The 18,028-nt window shown below is 46.6% G+C and overlaps 1 protein-coding gene across 1 annotated transcript in view; it reads left to right on the forward strand.

Moving 5' to 3' along the window:
- Positions 1-18,028, forward strand: part of CEPT1 (choline/ethanolamine phosphotransferase 1) — a 34,843-nt gene that overhangs the window by 14,463 nt on the left and 2,352 nt on the right. The window contains exons 5-8 of the mRNA XM_084275993.1: positions 1,443-1,527; positions 14,771-14,902; positions 15,740-15,898; positions 17,408-17,533. Coding sequence (XP_084132119.1) covers positions 1,443-1,527; positions 14,771-14,902; positions 15,740-15,898; positions 17,408-17,533 — 502 coding nt within the window. The remainder of the gene's footprint in view (positions 1-1,442; positions 1,528-14,770; positions 14,903-15,739; positions 15,899-17,407; positions 17,534-18,028) is intronic.

The following is an 18,028-nucleotide window of genomic DNA, read 5'->3' on the forward strand; positions in this document are numbered from 1 at the left end:
TCACTTTCTCAGGAAATCTCTGGAGTTCAACTTAAATCCTTTTCTTAAGGAAGTAATCACAGCTGTCCCTGAACTCTGCAACTTCATTCAGTGGTGGCCCTTGTGAAGTCTAATGGCTTCTTTAATGAAACAGGACCTTTAAGGAATGGAATATGCTCTACTGACGAGTAGATTCTGGATGCATGACTAATGAATTGCATGTTAATTGGCTCAGGACTCTCCCCAGCTCCATGAGGGAACCTAGCAGAGCAGACAGCATACAGACTAAGAGTTGTCACTGCCAGCATCTAAGGGTTAAGCACATGCCAAGGTCAATATCCCCCTCTTAAGCTTCAGCAGATAATACTTAAAACATGAATCCATTGAAAAGGAAAATAAATTGCAGTTAGCCAAGAGTAGTGATGATAGCTGTGTTACGTGGCTTTCTCTTCCTATATTCTCCAAAATGCTAATGTTAGGTGTCCTAGCTATGTTCTGTGTTACAGGCTGTGCTGATGAAACTGGAAACGCTTACTGGAGTGAAACTGGGTGCCCTGGTGCCAGGCATGGCATTGCCCAGCGCACTGTGCTCGAGCTCTGTGACCTTTGTTTCTCTGGTGCTGTACCTATAATCAGTCCAGGGCTGCTGTGATAAGCAGGGCAATAAACACAATCTCTGTTATGACTCAATCTGTTATTGCCAAAATAAGCTGTGAGGTTGGTTTTTTTAAAAAAAAAACAACTGGATGGTTTGAGACAACTTTAGTTTGCTCACACTTTAAAAAGTTGTAGTTACAAAATGCATTAAATCTGCACCTTGCCATAAGGGGTATGTATGCTAGCTGGGGCTCTGTTGGCCACAGAATGCTTTTTTCATCCCTTTCTGCCAGGGATTAAAAATAAATGCCCACAGAGCAGATTTTGGTTGCCCCTGAGGACAGGTCCAGAGGTCCCTGGACTTTGAGCGGTTTGCCAAGGAGCTGTGTGGTCAAACTCCTTTTCCCACAAAGGCACCAAACTGAAGATGCCATCTGTGATTCTGCTCTGTGAAAACTATGCCAGCAGCATCTTTAGGTGAAGAATTCCTCTGCTTAGTCCTGTTTGGAGATGGGAGCTGAGAGGTTCTGGATTGGGTCTGATTGAGGAGTTTAATTTTGTTTCCTTGTGCACACCCCGATGACCTGCCTGTATGTTGGAGAGTAGTGTAAGCTGTAGAAGCTCTGAATGGAGTGTTTGAATGTGTAAGATACTATGTGAGCTACAACATTTCTGTTCATTCATTAACACTTGCATTTTTGGTGTTCATTAACTCCCTCCCTTTACCCCTTACGTTACCTCAGCGTTGCACAGCAGTTGTCTGCATTTTCTTCTTTACTCCATGACTGAAGACCTGTTTTAATGGTTCCACTTAACCTGAAGTGCTCAGGAAACTGTTTTGAAATGTTTCTTTCCCTCACACATAGATTTGATGTTACGGAGTCTATGCTCTGTACAATAGCAATCCAGCTTCTCACAGGAACTCTGGGGCCCTGGTTCTGGAACTATACGGTAAAGCAAACGTTAACGCTACCTGGCAAACCATGGCATGGACTAAACAGACACAGCACCTTTGTCATGCACATAGTAAACTGGTATAGAAGAAAAATGAATCTTTCTAAGGGTATTTCACAAGTGCTTTAATATCTACAAGTGCTTTAATATCTAGGGGGAAAAAATATGTTTGCAAAGGATGAATGAGTAGCAAAAATTTGGTCTAACTGGAAATAAATTTATTTTAAAGCCTTCTCCTTTGAAAACAAAAGGAAAAGCCTGACTGCTGAGCAGGAAAAAGAAAATGCTTTAAATGTTTGTTTTTATTTTGTCTCAGTCCTGGCTTCCCCTAAAAGGTAGCTGGGGTTGTGGAAGCAGCTCCCTAAGTGTGGGTGTAGAGTGGTTTTGTTGGAACTGCTTTTTAAAGTCGTACAGTTTTTATTGTTGCTCTTTAAATACCTTTCCACCAGAAAAAAGAACTGCTGGGCTAATTCAGAGTGCAGCAGCTTGAAGGGTCACTAGTTACTGGTTAAAAATGTGGGGTTTGACCTGTGCCACTTCATCTGTGCAATCGCTTACCTCTGCTTGTAGCTTCACTGGTAAAACAACTGCATTTTCAGACTTTCTTCTTCAAAATGCTTTCCCTGATGGCTGTGCTAAATGTCTTCTTCTCCTCTCTGGGTTAGGACTCTTTAGAAAGGACTTTTCTTCCTTATTCCAGCTCCTTTAGTTCAGTATGTAGAGGTGGGTTTTCCCACCCTTAATGGTGTCGTTGAAAGGTAGGAAGTTGGGTGATGGTTGCTGGATCATTAACCAGGAGTTTCCCTTGAAATATCTGAGGATATATAATAGCTTTTTGATAGCCTTCTTGGAACTGCATCAGGTTTTAAATAAATCAGATTTAATTTTGGTTTGGTGGCTTGTTTACATACCCTTTGTTCAATTCCTATTGATGCTGTGCTGGCCTTTTGTGTTTGTTCTTGTAATGGTTCAGCACAATCTCTGCTTTCATGGGGCTGTTAGAAATAATCTTTAATTACCAGCTCTGCCACGATCCAGCAGTATCAGCAATCTGCTAAATCACGGTGTGTGTCATCTCCACTGGCTGCATCTGACAGCTTCAGGCAAGTGCCAGTTAGGTGTGCTCCCAGGCAGGCCGATGACATCATTTTTAAAGACTTTGTTGACAGTCTCTGAAGGGCTGGAAATACTTAATGTCAGGAAATGATAATGTAGCAAGCAGCAACTCGAAGGAAGAGCTTAATCAAGATTTAAGCCTGTTGTGATAACAGCGTTATGATGCTGCCTGAGAAGTCACTTAAGGGGAGGGAGACATAAGACAATAAACCAAAATCCCTTTGTATGAACACACTCAGAGACTTGGGAAGTTCCTCATCACTGTGATGGTGTTGTGAGAGGAAGCTACTTGAATTCTATCATGAAAGTGAATTGTTTCAAATGGTTGAGAACAAATTGCTGGCTGATGGAGGGGAGAGGGAGGAGTCCTGCTCTGTGCTGCTCACCTGGAGCTGCTGGAGGTGTCAGTCTCTGGTCCCCCCTCAGAAAGGATGCCTTTGCCATTCTGGAAGCAATTGGTTTTTCAGATAAAAGTGGTGGTAGGTAGGAGTAGGTGGTAGGTGTGTAGTGGGTGAACCAGGCAGAGCACTTTGGCCCTCTGGCTCCAGTAAGAGAATCTCCCTGGTGACAAATCCCCACCCTGTACATGAGTCCTGACGGGTTCTCAGCCATGCTGAACTACAGAACCAACTGAAGCATCTTCTTCAGTTCTGGCATATATAGTTTCAGATGCCTTATGCTGTCTTTATTTTTAGCCCCCACTAAGAAGTGGGGATGCTGCTGCACAAAGCACACACTTTGTGCAGTCTGTGGTCAAGTGCTGCAGATTTTCATTTCAGCATTGCACCATCTGCATCGGGTAAGCTACAGGAAATACATATTCATGCTGTTCTTCATCTGATAGCTGCTTCATGTGACAGACCTTTGAGACAGTAGAATAACACAGCTCTGTCTTGAACATACACCATGGTCTGGCAGAATAGGAAGCGAATCAGTTACAGTTCTTGCAACACCAGTAAACGTTGTGCTCGCATGTGCTGAGCTGCAAAGCTCTTCATTCACCAGGGAGGGGGAAGAATTCTTTGTTAAGGAAGCTCATGTATGCCTTTAACATATGGAGAAGTTATATGAAAGAAACTGAAGGCTTTAAACAGTAGAAAACAGAAAGATTTTGGGAATCATATTCAGAGAGGTTTATTGGGACTTGGGGTGTGACAGTGTGCGGCATCCTGGAGAGCTCCAGCCCAGCATCCCTCTTCCTGCTGCTCTGGATTGTAACTTGTGCTGGTGATGTTTTACCTCTTGCTTTAGTGCTTTGTTGAAGACCAGAGTTGGGCAGTTTGAACACAGTTTAGCACATCCCCAGGGAGTGATCCATGCAGTGAAATCTGTTGCAGTCTCAGGGCAAGAAGAGCTGGAGGAGGCCTCTTGAAGCTGTGCAGGCATTCTGCTGTTTCAGGAGTCCAGGCAGCCAGGGATGAACTGTGTATTTAAATGTCTCACAACTTTTATGCTTCCCTGACTTTATCTGAACTCACCCTCTTAGATATTCTTGTTACCCTCTCAGATACTCTTGTTTGCAGCCTTTGGTTCACACAGGGAGCTGGTGCAGCTCTGACATTGTTTGACCTAGTCCCCGCTTGCCGTCTTCAGTTCTGCAGAGCTGCTGTTTGTTTTTCCTTCCTAACATCACCTCACTGCAGAATCAGTATTTTCCAGGGTTGTTTCCAATGTATTTTCCCAGCCTTGCAGTTAGATGTCCTGTCTGGGCATTTTTAGTTTCTTAAACTATTAAGTCTGGGTTCTTTGTCTCTTTGTCCTCCCTGTCTGGTCTTTGTTCCCAGCTTTTCTGCCTGGATATTCCTGGTGAACTTAACTCCAATCAGGGTCTTCTGTTTATTTTCTAGAAGATGAGAGAGTCCCTGGTTTATTTGAAGAAGTGATCTTTGGAACTGGGCTGCTTTGTGCCTGCTGAGGAGCTGTTACAATAACTTTCTGTCCATGTATTGTAGCGTGGGCATGTCCTGGTGGGAAATGGTTTGTTTCATGGGTATTAGGGATCCACCACACATTGTGTGCTACCTCCCTGCGTCATCCCAGCAACATAAACTGTTTGGGTAAGGCTGATGTGACTCAATTTGTCAGGAAACATCAGGCATAAAAACTTGTCAGGTTAGGGGAAGTGTGGCTCAAGTGATTGCTGAAAATATCCCAGTGAAGAGGCTTTAAAAAGCCCCTTACTTGAGCTGCAGAATTTATGCTCCCAGCTCCTTCCCTTTGTTGTTTGGTAGGACGTGGACTGCAGCATTTAAATGAGTAAATAAATACAAACACCAAGGAGAAAACAGAATCAGCCTCTGAGCTGGCTGATCTTGCTCTGAAATGGTTTTAGTATGGGTCTTTGATTTCCCAGTGCTGATGGTGTGTTTTCTCCTCCTGCTACCTTACTTCTTGTATTGAAACTCAAATACTTTTCTACTACTAGTTGATAACTCTGGTTTGTGTTTCCTACAGTCCTTATTGTAGGAAGAGGTGCTCCAGTGTGCAGTGGAACTTAATATGGAACAAGACCAGTGCTACTTATGTAGTTTTTAAGCAGGAATGTTATCACCCTGGTTTACAAATAATTCAAATAATCTTCCTAGCCACTAAAGCAAGCTATATATAACTTTTTTTCTCTCCTCAAAAAGCCAGCTTGAGGACTACAGAAAGGTTTTAGTTGGTCTGGATCCCTCCTGAGCTGCTTTCCCTGCAGCCCTGCTTTTGCCTTGCTTTGTGGGATGCCCTCCTACTTCTACCAGGGTTTAAAAACAATGTAATCACTGAGGCTATTTATGGATTATTTTAATACTAGAATATTTTATCTTGAGGCAATTAATAAGTACAAGTGAGTTGTTAAAAGTGTAGGAATGGACGTGCTCCAGACTGCCCAACTCATTATCCTGAGAAGGGCAACCAGGCTGGGGAAGGGGCTGGAGCACAAGTCTGAGGAGCAGCTGATGGAACTGGGACAGTTTAGTCTGGAGAGGAGGCTCAGGGGAGACCTTACTGCTCTGCTACTCCCTGGAAGAAGGTTGTGGGGAGCTGGGCTCTGCCTTTTCTTGCAGATAACCAGGGACAGGACGAGAGGGGATGGCTGCCAGTTGCACCAGAGGAGGTTCAGGTTAGAAATGAGGAGACATTTCTTCTCAGGAAGAGCAGTTGGGCATCAGAAGGGGCTGCCCAGGGAGGTGGTGGGGGTCATCCCTCAGGGTGTGCAAGGAGAGCTTGGGTGAGGGACTGAGGGACAAGGTTTAGGAAGGAATACAGGTGATAGGGAAGCATTTGGACTAGATGATCTTGGAGGTCTTTTCCAACCTGAATGATTCCATGGCTCTGTTCTCCCTGCCCAGGTAGTGCAGAACATTACCTCTGCTCAGCATCTGTGTTGACAGAACAATCCTGGCTTTGTTTTCTGGCTGCACTCCCTCACTTTGGGAGCACTGCTGGCACTTGTGTCACGTTCAGAAGCCTTAACTCATTCCCATTCCTTCCTCCTTTTACTCCACTAAGCCTATAACTGCACAGTCACTTTGACTCAGCAGTTTGGCTCCCAAGAGGCAGTGCAGACCTTCCCATGGCCTCTGCCCTGCACTGCTGCCTCTCAGGAGGCCACACCAATGGAGAAGGAAAGCTGAGACGTTAGAAATTCCACAGGAACCTTTATCTTCTGGGGTTTTTTTCTGTGATGAAATCATTTTTAGCTGAGTTCTCAAGCCAGTTGATGGCACGGGGCTGGCACAAGGGAGAAAGTGAGCATGAGCAGGAGGCTTTGTGGGGAGGAATCACTTGGTTGGTAGAGAAGCTGGGATGATGGTTCATTTTAGCAGCAGGGGTTTAGTGCAGTTTATGCTGTAGTTGCACAGTCGCTTTAAATTCAAGTTCAATGAGCAGAGGAACAGGGTGCCTCCCTTCCCTTTCACACAGCTTCTGTTTCCAAAAGTACTCTGCAGTTATGGAGCATGTCTTAAAAGTCATCCAGCAGTGATTCTAACCAGCACAGGAAACAAGAGAATCCCATGTCAGTAAGGTGTTCCCAGTCCTTTTCATCCTTGGAATTAACAACTTGTGTTTTGTGTTAGGTGATAGTTGAGGTGTTTGGGTTTTCCTCAGTTGCCTTATGCCTGTGTCTCCTGTCTTAAGGAGCCTGTTGCTGTTAAAAGTCTCCTCTTTATATAGAGCTGAAGTTAAGGCTCTACTCCCCATCTAAGTACTGTCCCCAGCTGGGGTCCTGTGTCCACATCTGGGGTCCCAGTACAAGAAAGATGTGGGGCTGTTGGAGAGGGGTCAGAGGAGCCACGGAGATGCTCAGAGGGCTGGAGCAGCTCCCCTACAGAGAGAGGCTGAGGGAGCTGGGCTGGTTCAGCCTGGAGAAGAGAAGACTGTGGGGGGACCTCATTGCAGCCTCCCAGTCCCTGAAGGGAGCAGAGGAACAGGAGGGGAATCAGCTTTTTAAAAGGGTAGATAATGGCAGGACAAGGGGGATGGATTAAAGCTGAAGGAAGGAGGGGTTAGATTAGATATTAGGGGGAAGGTCTTTGCAGAGAGATTGGTGAGGGGCTGGAACAGGCTGCCCAGAGAGGGGTGGGTGCCCCATCCCTGGGGGTGTTCAAGGCCAGGTTGGATGGGGCCCTGGGCAACCTTGTGTAGCTCCAGGCCTGGAGGTTGGTGTCCCTGCCTGTGTCAGGGGGTTGGAGCTCTGTGACCCTTGGGGTCCCTCCCAACCCAGACCAGTCTGGGATTCTAAGATTTGTTCTGCAATCTGTAATTCTTGTTATGAATCAGGAAGGAGTTTAACCAGATACACTTTCAGTTTGCTGCTGAAGCCTTTCCAGCTTCCTGATGCCACTTTTATTTGAGGTTGGGAGGGAGAAGCTGAGCAGCAGAGCAAAGGTGGCACCTGGCTGTGCAGAGCCACGTCTGTCTGATCACTGGGGCTTTTACAATCTGAAATCTGTTTCAAGTGTTGTGACCTCACTTTTTTTTTCTTTTGCATTACTGGTGCCAAAAGAAACCCAGCTTGCTGACTGAGGAACGCTCTAACCTTGGGTTACCTGTGGTAGTTATTAGTCACTGCCTTTGTGAGCTTCCTCAATTGCTTTATATTGTTTGAGGGCAATGACAGAAGCAGGGAAACAGGCTGAAACACATTCCTGTTGAGCTGTGCAGGTTGTGGAGCTCCTTCAGCCCTTCCTCAGCTGGAAACAGTGAAAACCCATTTCCATGCTGACTCCAGAAGCTAGGAGGAAGCAATTTGCATTTAATCACACGTTTTGTGTGTCTCTCCTTTTACTTTCTCTTGCAGGGTAGCTCAGTGATTTAATTTGCTTCTTTAAGGACTGAAAACATGGATTTTTAGAACAGTCTTTCCTCTTTGTGGAAATTTAATTTCCCCCTCAGCCAATAAGCCCCCAAGTGCCTTACAGGATTGTCACTGAACAAATCAGAATACAGGAAACCCCCTGAGGTGGTTTCCCAACTATCTCCTGTCTCTGTGCTCTCATCCTCCGACAGCTCTGGCTGTTGGTTTTCCCCATTACATGCCAAGAGTTCATGGTGGTGCTGCTCTCCCATCTTCTCTCTCCCTCATGCTGCTCTCTGCTGCTTATCAACGTGGTGACATTGGGAGGGAGCAGTGGCAGCTGCAGCAGCGATAGCCAGGGGTTGGGTGCCTCATATCCTGTTTGCCTGCTGACTCTGCTGTTTGCACGGTAGGCGAGTGCCCTGCGAAAGGCTCTTGGCTGCTGGAAAGGTGGAGTTGCTCAGGGAGATGGATGCAGCGTGCCTAGAGCCTGCTGAAAGGAGCCAGTGCTTGGAGAATCCATAGTAAGAGAAGAGATTGCCACAAGGATGCTCAGAGGGCTGGAGCAGCTCCCCTATGGAGAGAGGCTGAGGGAGCTGGGCTGGGTCAGCCTGGAGAAGAGAAGGCTGTGGGGGGACCTCATTGCAGCCTCCCAGTCCCTGAAGGGAGCAGAGGAACAGGAGGGGAATCAGCTTGTTAAAAGGGTAGATAATGGCAGGACAAGGGGGATGGATTAAAGCTAAAGGAAGGAAGGTGTAAGTTAGATAATGGGGGAAGTTCTTTGCAGAGAGAGTGGTGAGGGGCTGGAACAGGCTGACCAGAGAGGGGGTGGGTGCCCCATCCCTGGGGGTGTTCCAGCCCAGGTTGGCTGGGGCCCTGGGCAACCTTGTGTAGCTCCAGGCCTGGAGGTTGGTGGCCCTGCCTGTGGCAGGGGGTTGGAGCTCTGTGACCCTTGGGGTCCCTTCCAACCCAGCCCAGCCTGTGATTGCATCGAGTGCCACGTGCTGTTGCTCTGCTGATGCCTTGTGCTTCAGGGGATGTTCTGCGTTGGGATTAGATGCAGCCTCATCATTATCCCATGGGCATATTGATGTGCTGCTGGGGGAAAAAACGGGTATTTTGGCCAGACTGGAGAGTCTCAGATGAAAGGATGGACTCCAGAACTGGACCAGAGGCTGTAGAGAGATCTAGAGGTAGCAAAGATCTGATATTAACTAATGATACAGTCTTGTTGCTCACTTGAGGCAGGCACACCCCCCCCACCCCTGAACCATCCTGATTCCCTGATGCCTCAGCCCCTGATCCTCTCAGTGGTACCTCTGTGAGAGCAGAGCACGTGCTTTCAAGAAGCAATTTAGAGTCCCTGAGGTAGATCTGTATAATTAGAGATCTGGAATGTGCCATAAATAGTTCAGTCTGACTCCAAGGATTACTCCTGGTACCACACTCCAGGATGAGACAGAATCACATCACTCCACTTACTGCAGGAGCGAGTCCGTCTTCAGTGTTTCACTGCTGTTCTTCTTCACTTCTATTTCTGGAATTCACTTTTAGACCTTTTTTCCCCCCCCTGTTGCTGGCTCCAAGACTTTTGCAGGCTCTTTAAAACAAAGAAATCTTAAATGAAACCTTTTCTGTCAGCCTCTCCTCCTTGCCTGTCTCCAACCCAGACTGGCTGTGCTGGAACCAGAAGTGGTTTCTCCTCTTGCTGTGTGTTAGCAACCGAATTGTGTAACCAGTAGTGGTGCAGCTGACTCTACCTTTGCATTTGCACAAGCTCTTTGGGGATTTCTGGCTGCTTTTTAAAGTTTGATGCTATTCAGAGAGATTATTCATATTTAGAAGGAAAAAAAAATAGGGTAGGGAGCACAACAATGGAGATTAAAAATATCTTTCCTGAATTTTATAATCTAAAATGAATTCTTTTTTTTGGTGGGCAAGGTTCTAAGTGAGTGTTTCTTTCTGCAGAAGATTTTTCAGCTGTTCCTTTTGACAAAATGGATTGTTATTGCACTGTGAAATAAAAAAGTATAGCACAGCATGGCTCCTGGGTTTAACAGTGAAACTAAACCATATTTTTTTTCCTTTTGAAATTATCTAGAAATGTTACCACTTTTGTTTCCCCTTGGTATTTCAGAGTTGTTATACTGTGCATGATAGAGGAGAGCTGCTGAGCTTGCAAATAACTGATTTGAAATTGCTTTGAATAATTTTGCTTTTGTGTTTTCTTTGTTTCTTTTTTGTTTTGGTTTGGTTTTGGGTTTTGTTTTTTTTTTTTTGGCTTTTTGCACCTAATCAGAATTGATGTGACAGAAGTACAAATCTTCATAATAATAATGCATTTACTGGCAGTGATTGGAGGACCACCTTTTTGGCAATCTCTGGTAATTCTGTTCATGTTCTTCTTTTATCCTGTTCAATAATCTAGTAGATGCTTGGATGAACTCCCTGCAAACAGTAGCACAGTTGAATCTGTGAGGGGAAGCTCTCACTTTGCCTCCTAAATAGAAATATGTCTTTTTGAGTGTAGCTCACACTGTGCTGTTAGCTGGCAGTGGAGCTGGCTTTGTGTTACTCAACTCAGCTTGGGCTGTCAAAATAGCATTGCCCAAAGAAAAGCCATATAAATGCATGCATAAATCTAACAAATTTCTAGAGATAACATCAAAAGCATTGATTTCCTGGAAGGTTTTCCTTCCTGACTATCAATCTTGTTGGTGTACTTGATAAAACAGAGTTCTTAAGGTGGATAAAGAAATCTTGATTTGCCTTCAAACCAAGAGATGGTCAAAAATAACTTGATTTGCCACCCCAAATCAATGAATTTCTAATCTGCTTCATGTAATTAGAGAAATGAGCCCTCTAATCTTGTAGAGAATATCTAGAGAAACAAACTAACCTTGGCTACCTCAATTTTGCTACGTGTGCTTTCAAGCTTCAAAACCCAACTCCCCCCCCAATTAATGACATTTAAACTGCTGGGTAAATACTTCTAAAGAGAATAACTGTGGGTAAAAGTAAATTCTTTAAAAACATAATGATGAAAAATGAGCTTAAAAGTCAGTTTAATGGTGCCAAACTTCTCCAGAGAGATCAGTGTGGCCAACCTCCCCGTGCAGCTGCTGTTCTGCATTGCAACCTGGGGTTTCCCAAGTCACCTTACTGGTTTCTTTTCTCACTTTAAATAAAAAAAATAAAGAGAAAAGAAAAAAAAAAAGAGGTGTCACAGCAATTTTTGGCACAATTTGGGGCAAGGTGATGTTTATGTAAGCTTAGAAGTGGTTCTCTTTAATATAAGAGATTAAATAACCCTTCTAAGTGATGTATTAAATAACCCTTTTCAGCAAAACCTTGAAATCAGATAGAAGTTCTGGGTTGTGGCAGCATTGGGTGAAGTCAGCTCCCAGCAGATTAAACTATTCTCAAGTCTGGTGTTGGGTTAATGGAGGAATTTCTCCAGGAAACAAACTCCCATCAGGTTTCCTTTGACAGTTGGGAATTTTCCTTTTTCCTTCAAGAGGGATATTTTATGTTTGTTTAGAGAGAAATGTTATTTACAGCTTGCAGAGCAAAAACAGATCACAGAACCCCCCTCACCCACCCCTCCCCAATCCTTTCTCATTGTCTGTGACAGCAGAATTGGTGGTTTGGTTTTTTTTTTTGGGTTCATTTCTCTGGGGTGGGGGTTGGATAAAGGAATAAAAGGTGGTTGTATCCTCAAACATTCCACTTTCTTATGCTAACGTGTGAGAAGCAAACCAATCCAACTTGAGTACATGGAGAATTGTGTATTTTGTCAGTCCTTCCTCTCATCAGCTTGCTTCTCCCCTGTGAAATGGTGTGTACCTGTTGGGCTTCCCTCTTTCTACCAGTGTAGAGTCTCTTTAAAGTCTGTTAAAAGGCTGTTATGTGGGGTTTCTGCTGGTAGTACTCAGCTCTTCTGGTGAGTATGACTGGAGCTGGGATCATCGCTTGGAGAATGTGAGTAGAGGGAGGGAGCTGAGGGGCTGCTTGTTCAGTGCATGGGCTGCACAGAGAGCTTCTGGCTCAAGTGAGGAAAGCCCTGTGATTGCTTGATGCTTATTCCATGCTGTGAGCTTTAAAAGCAAAACCATGGTGTGAATATATAAAGCACACTGGGGCTGGGCCTGCTGTGGGTGGTTGTTCCTCTTGCAGATGGGACTGAAGCGGACAGATGTCCTGCTGGGAGCAGACAGACCCTGTGCTGTGCCCAGCTGGCTGTGGTACCCAGGACTCAGCACTAGCCAAGGAGGGTTTCTGCAGGGAGTGCCTCTGGCCATAGGTCTGGGGAGGGGATTGTGCCCCTGGACTGGGCACTGGGGAGGCTGCACCTCGAGTGCTGGGTCCAGTTCTGGGCTCCTCACCATCAGAAGGACATGGAGGTCCTGGAGCGAGTCCAGAGAAGGGCAACCAGGCTGGGGAAGGGGCTGGAGGGCAAATCCTCTGAGGAGCAGCTGAGGGAGCTGGGAGTGTTCACCCTGGAGAGGGGAGACCTTCTCACCCCTCCCCTGCTCTGCCAGGAGGGTGCAGAGAGGTGGGCGATGGTCTCTTCAGCCAGGGGACAGGAGATGGGACAAGGGGCAATGGGCTCAAGCTGCCCCAGGGCAGGGTCAGAGCAGATGGGAGGGAAAAGTTCTTCCCTGGCAGAGCTGTCAGGGCCTGGCACAGGCTGCCCAGGGAGGGGGCTGAGTCCCCACCCCTGGGGGTGCTTAAAAAAGGCTGAGGGACATGGTTTAGCATAGGACAGGAATGGTTGGACTTGATGGTGTTAAAGGCCTTTTCCAACCTTGTGTGATTCTGTGCATCCTCTTACAGCCACATCCCCTCTTAATGTTCGTTCCTGCTGCCTCCCTGAGCCCTTTGCTGTGCTCTCATCCTCTCTATTTCCTAATTTTTAGGCATCTAGTCCTGAGGCCAGACATCAGTTTTTCTGGCAAATGATTCTGGACTTTGCTCCAGGCTCTGGCAAGCGCTTGTTAATTTGTTCTTGCCTGTTGCCACTTGTTTTTATTAACATGCATAGTTTTTATCCCCAGCAAAATTCAGAATGCTCCCTCAACCAGGATGTACCTGCAGCCAGAAGCTGTCTGTGCAGCATTGCCTTTCTCTGGTAATTGACTTCAAAGAATTTGGCTGCAGCAGATTTGGCTTGGGATATTTTTCTGCTTTGTTGACATCATCCGATGAAGCTGCTGGAACAGGCTGCCCAGAGAGGGGGTGGGTGCCCCATCCCTGGGGGTGTTCAAGGCCAGGTTGGCTGGGGCCCTGGGCAACCTTGTGTAGCTCCAGGCCTGGAGGTTGGTGGCCCTGCCTGTGGCAGGGGGTTGGAGCTCTGTGACCCTTGGGGGTCCCTTCCAACCCAGACCAGTCTGGGATTCTGAGTTCTGGTGAAACCAGGCAGGTACCAGCCAGGCCAGAGTAACTGAGTAGGTTGTAGCAGTGGGTGGGATACCAGAGAAGGAGGTCTGATGACTTGCCCTGTGGTGTCCTGTTATTTAATATCAGGTGATGCAATGCCATTTTGTAGGAAGATTTTTGGCTACAACAACTCCCTCTCTGCCTTTACATAAACATTACTGGCTTTCCTTTATCTCTCCATGCTCTTTGCTTGCCTTGACCATTTCCAGCTTTGGCCTCGCTGCTTCCCTTTCGTATGCAAAGTGGTTCAGCAGGTGCTGCCTTGTTTATACCTCTCCTTGGACTTTGCCAAATTTCCGTATGGAGCTTTGTTTCCCATTAATTCCTTCTGCCAGCGAAGTGCAGCCCAGTGCCTGTCACTGCTGCAGCTCTCTGGATGCAAAGCAGAGGGTGTTGTTAAAGCAGAACTGGATGCTGTAGTGGTGGGGTCTCATCCTTCTGCCTTCCCCTGAGCATCCTCCTCAGATGTGTCAGTATTTGGGTGTTCATGGGGTGCTTTTTTCCAAGCAAACACCTCTTCTCTTTTGGAAATACCAAACTTGATGTCCTTCCACTCCTGTCTGAAGCTTCTTGTTTTTCTCTTCCTGTAGAACAGTAAATTAACCTCGTTGTTTAAATACCAAAGTACTGTTACTGAAGCAGAGGGCAGCACCTTCTCCTGCTCCTTGTAATGCTAATGAACCATCAGTGCTCCAGTCTGTGGTGGTGTCTGTCTGCCTTCTGTTTACTTGTCATTATTCTATTATTTACTGGCTTTCAGAAGATGCTCTTTGACTTAATGATGCAGCTTAATGTGCACCTCTTTCTTCACTCCTGGTTTCTTCTGTTCTGCTTGGAGGGCTGCTATTACAGGAGCAAACCACTGCCTTTCTTCCAAAGCTGCTTGTGCTCGTTTCTCACATCTCTTGCAACCTCATTGCTTGCTCTCCGAGGCTCACTGACTCAGAGCTGGCTTGTCTGATCTCTCTTTGCTTCCTTTGTCTTGCCTATAAGGTGGTATCCAGTTTCTTAAGGCCCCCTCTCTCTCTCTAATCCTCTCCAGTGGCTCTTGTTGTGCCTAGTTTGATCTTGGGCTGCAGCTGCTGAGTTTTACAACCAGCTTCAGAAAAGATGATGGATGCATTTCTCCTCTATGGGATAGCTGGGTGGTTTAGCTAGCAAGCTCTTGGTTTCCATCCACTTCTTTGTTCTTTTCAGGTAACTGAAGGTGTAGGAAGCTTGATGGAAGGATTATTGGGAAAATACACACTTCTTTGTGCTTTCTAAAGATGCCAGTCTCTGTGTAGCAGAGAAAGAAAAGCAAAAGAACATTGGAAAGTGGAGTGTTTGAGTGCACCAGAAGTTATTAAGCCAAATTTGACTTTGCTTGTGCATATTTCAACTTCTTGTCTCTCTCCTGTTAAGATTCCCATACTGAATATTCAGATGAAAATATTCCCAGCTCTCTGTACTGTCGCAGGAACCATCTTCTCCTGCACAAACTACTTTGGGGTGATCTTCACAGGTGGAGTTGGCAAAAATGGATCCACTATAGCAGTAAGTACCAGTTACACTCCAGCACCCTGTGGCTTTTCAGCCATGCCTTTGTGTTTTATTTAACATAATGCCTCCTACATTTAAAACCTTTTCCTTTTGGGTTCCTTGGGAAAAAGCCAAGCTCACCTTGTCTGTGCAAGAATAGTAGATTTAGGAGTCAAGTGTGGTTTTAAATTTTTGAAGTGATTAAAACTGTTCCTGGTGCTTTGATATTTCACAGAATCCCAGGGGTTGGGAAGGACCTGGAGAGCTCATGGGGTCCAACCCCCCTGCCAGAGCAGCTCCCCAGCTCATATTGCACAGATGATATTTGCTTTTGAATTAATCATAGAAAACAGGTTAAACAAGTAACACACCCCAAGAGTTCATCCAAAAGTCCTGTCCAAAACCCCATTTAGAAGGAAATCTGTCAAGAAGATTGGTTATGGTTCTGATCCTTCTGAGGAAGTACCTGTGGAGGTATCTGCACAAGTACCTCCTGTTTCAGTGAGGATAGCAATTGGTTCTGGAGCCCTGGGAATTTTCTAGAAAAGCCTGGTAATGATTTGCCCCCTGGAAGGCTGGTTTAGAGCTTTCTAGCTGGCAGTAGCTGCTTCCTGGGTGCGGGGTGTCAGTGCTGTGCTCTCACTGGCTGCCCCAGCCCCGTTCTCAGCTGATGCTCGCTCAGGTTTCACCACACTTTGTTCTTGTTACATCCAGCCTTCAGAACGACTTGTTTTTAATCTGATTTGTTAGAAACCACCGTGAATAAGGTGTGAGGCTTGGGGAGGGCTCTTTGCCACGTGCACCTCTTGGTAACTGAATAACTGAATGCCTTTACCTCTCATGTTGCTGTAGGGAACGAGTGTCCTCTCACCCTTCCTTCACATTGGCTTGGTGATCGCCCTGGCTGTGATGATTTACAAGAAGTCGGTCGTGCAGCTCTTTGAGAAGCACCCCTGCCTGTACATCCTTACCTTTGGTTTTGTATCTGCTAAGATAACCAATAAGCTGGTGGTAAGTGTGCCAGAACCTCAGGGTTTTGTGACATTGCACTAAAACCTTTAAAGTTCCCTGGTTATTCCACTGACAACCTGGCATCTGTTTGTGTACTGAAGGGATACTCCTGCTTTACTTGTTTAGTAGCTCAGAGGTGCAGCAGAGCCTTTCTTCTCTTTGAAAGGGAGTGGTAAATCTTAAGCTAATGCCATGGTTACACAGTCAGTGCCAGAACAGCTGACAGTTCCCTGAGCTTTGTTTCCACTCTCTCCCTGCTGTTGATTCACACTGTTGCAGTGTACTTACACACACCGAGGGTGTGAGGAGCTGGGCTGGAGCAGAGGCTGCTGCTGGAGAGGGAAGAGAAGTTTGGGAGAAGGAGAGAAGTTTACAGAGCTGCTGAGGTTCAGAATGTTGCAGATCTGTGTGGCCAGGTTCAGGTGGAGCAGGGAGCCATGGTCACAGCACCCCTGGGAGTCACAGTGAGGAGACAAAACCCCACCAGCAGCTGCTTTGTGCCCCCAGAGAAGGGAGTGAGAAGATGTGAGGAGCTGTGCAGGCACCAAGGGCAGGGAAGGGAGCAGGAGGCACCCCAGGTGCCAGAGAGAAAGATGCCCCTGAGCCCCTGGAGAAACCCATGGTGGAGCCTCTCAGTATCTTTTCTCCGCTGTCCAGCTGAAGAGGGGAGTGATGGAGCAGCTTTGGTGGGAGCCTGGCCTCCAGCCAGGGCCAAACCACCACACAGAACCAGATACTCAGGGTTTAAATTAAATTACTGGAAATAAATAGGGGTTAAAATTGTTAACAGGTTTGTTTTGATGGAGATGCTATTGGGAGAGGACCCCCTGTTGAACAGAGTGACTGAGGGCTGAAACAACAGCTGCCTCACAACATCTCAGTTCTGTGGGCACCTCTTGTGTTTCCTCATGAACTGGATCATGTTGGAAGTAACTCACAATGGAAGAAAAGTTTCTTCCCAAGACTAGTTTACTACACAGTAGAAGTGAGGATGTGGTGTAGGACAGGCTCTGTGTGCATGGGGGAGAGTAGGAAGGCCACCCTTGGCAAGGAAATGCATGATCTTGGCATTGTGACCAGAGAGCTGGTGGGATGGGAACCAGTAGATGCAGTGAGGGAGCACCGAGTGTCTCAGAGGTTGGTTTTAGGATCTGGCAGCTGTGAATCTTTGTTTCCAGGCTTAAAACTCACCAGCCTACTTCCATTTCACTGTTATGTTTCTGGCAAGAGAGATAGAGTCTGTGGGCTGGAAAATGTGTTGAGTTTTTTTTCCTATAGCTACTTTCTTTGTTCTAATAAAAGAACCTCTGTGCAAACCTTGTGTCTGCACAGCTGGAGCCTTTCATGCTTGAACCAGTATTGCTGCTGCTTCTCAAATACATGATGTGTCTTACAGCAGTGTGGCTGGAGCTGTCAATTTTGGCTTTGTGTCTTCTGAAGTCACTCTACCTTGACCTGTGTACACTTACTTCTTACACTTCCCTTTTCTTTTTTTAAATAAAAATACAGGTTGCCCACATGACCAAAAGTGAAATGCACCTGCACGACACAGCGTTCATCGGCCCCGCGCTGCTGCTCATGGACCAGTATTTTAACAGCTTCATTGATGAGTATATTGTACTCTGGATTGCCCTGGTAAGTACAGGCTCTTACCTGTCAGGAATCAGGTTGGAAGGGACCCCAAGGATCACAGAGCTCCAACCTCCTGCCACAGGCAGGGCCACCAACCTCCAGGCCTGGAGCTACACAAGGTTGCCCAGGGCCCCATCCAACCTGGCCTTGAACACCCACCCCCAGGGATGGGGCACCCACCCCTCTCTGGGCAGCCTGTTCCAGCCCCTCACCACTCTCTCTGCAAAGAACTTCCCCCTAATATCTCATCTCACCCTTCCCTCTTTCAGCTTCACTCCATCACCCTTGTCCTGCCAGTCTCTGCCCTTTAACAAGCCCATTCCCCTCCTGTTCCTCTGCTCCCTTCAGGGACTGGGAGGCTGCAATGAGGTCCCCCCACAGCCTTCTCTTCTCCAGGCTGAACCAGCCCAGCTCCCTCAGCCTCTCTCCATAGGGGAGTTGCTCCAGCCCTCTGAGCATCTCCATGGCTCCTCTGACCCCTCTCCAACAGTCCCACAT

This window comes from Gallinula chloropus (genome assembly GCF_964237585.1).
Source record: "Gallinula chloropus genome assembly, chromosome: 27".
NCBI classification, from domain to species: domain Eukaryota; kingdom Metazoa; phylum Chordata; class Aves; order Gruiformes; family Rallidae; genus Gallinula; species Gallinula chloropus.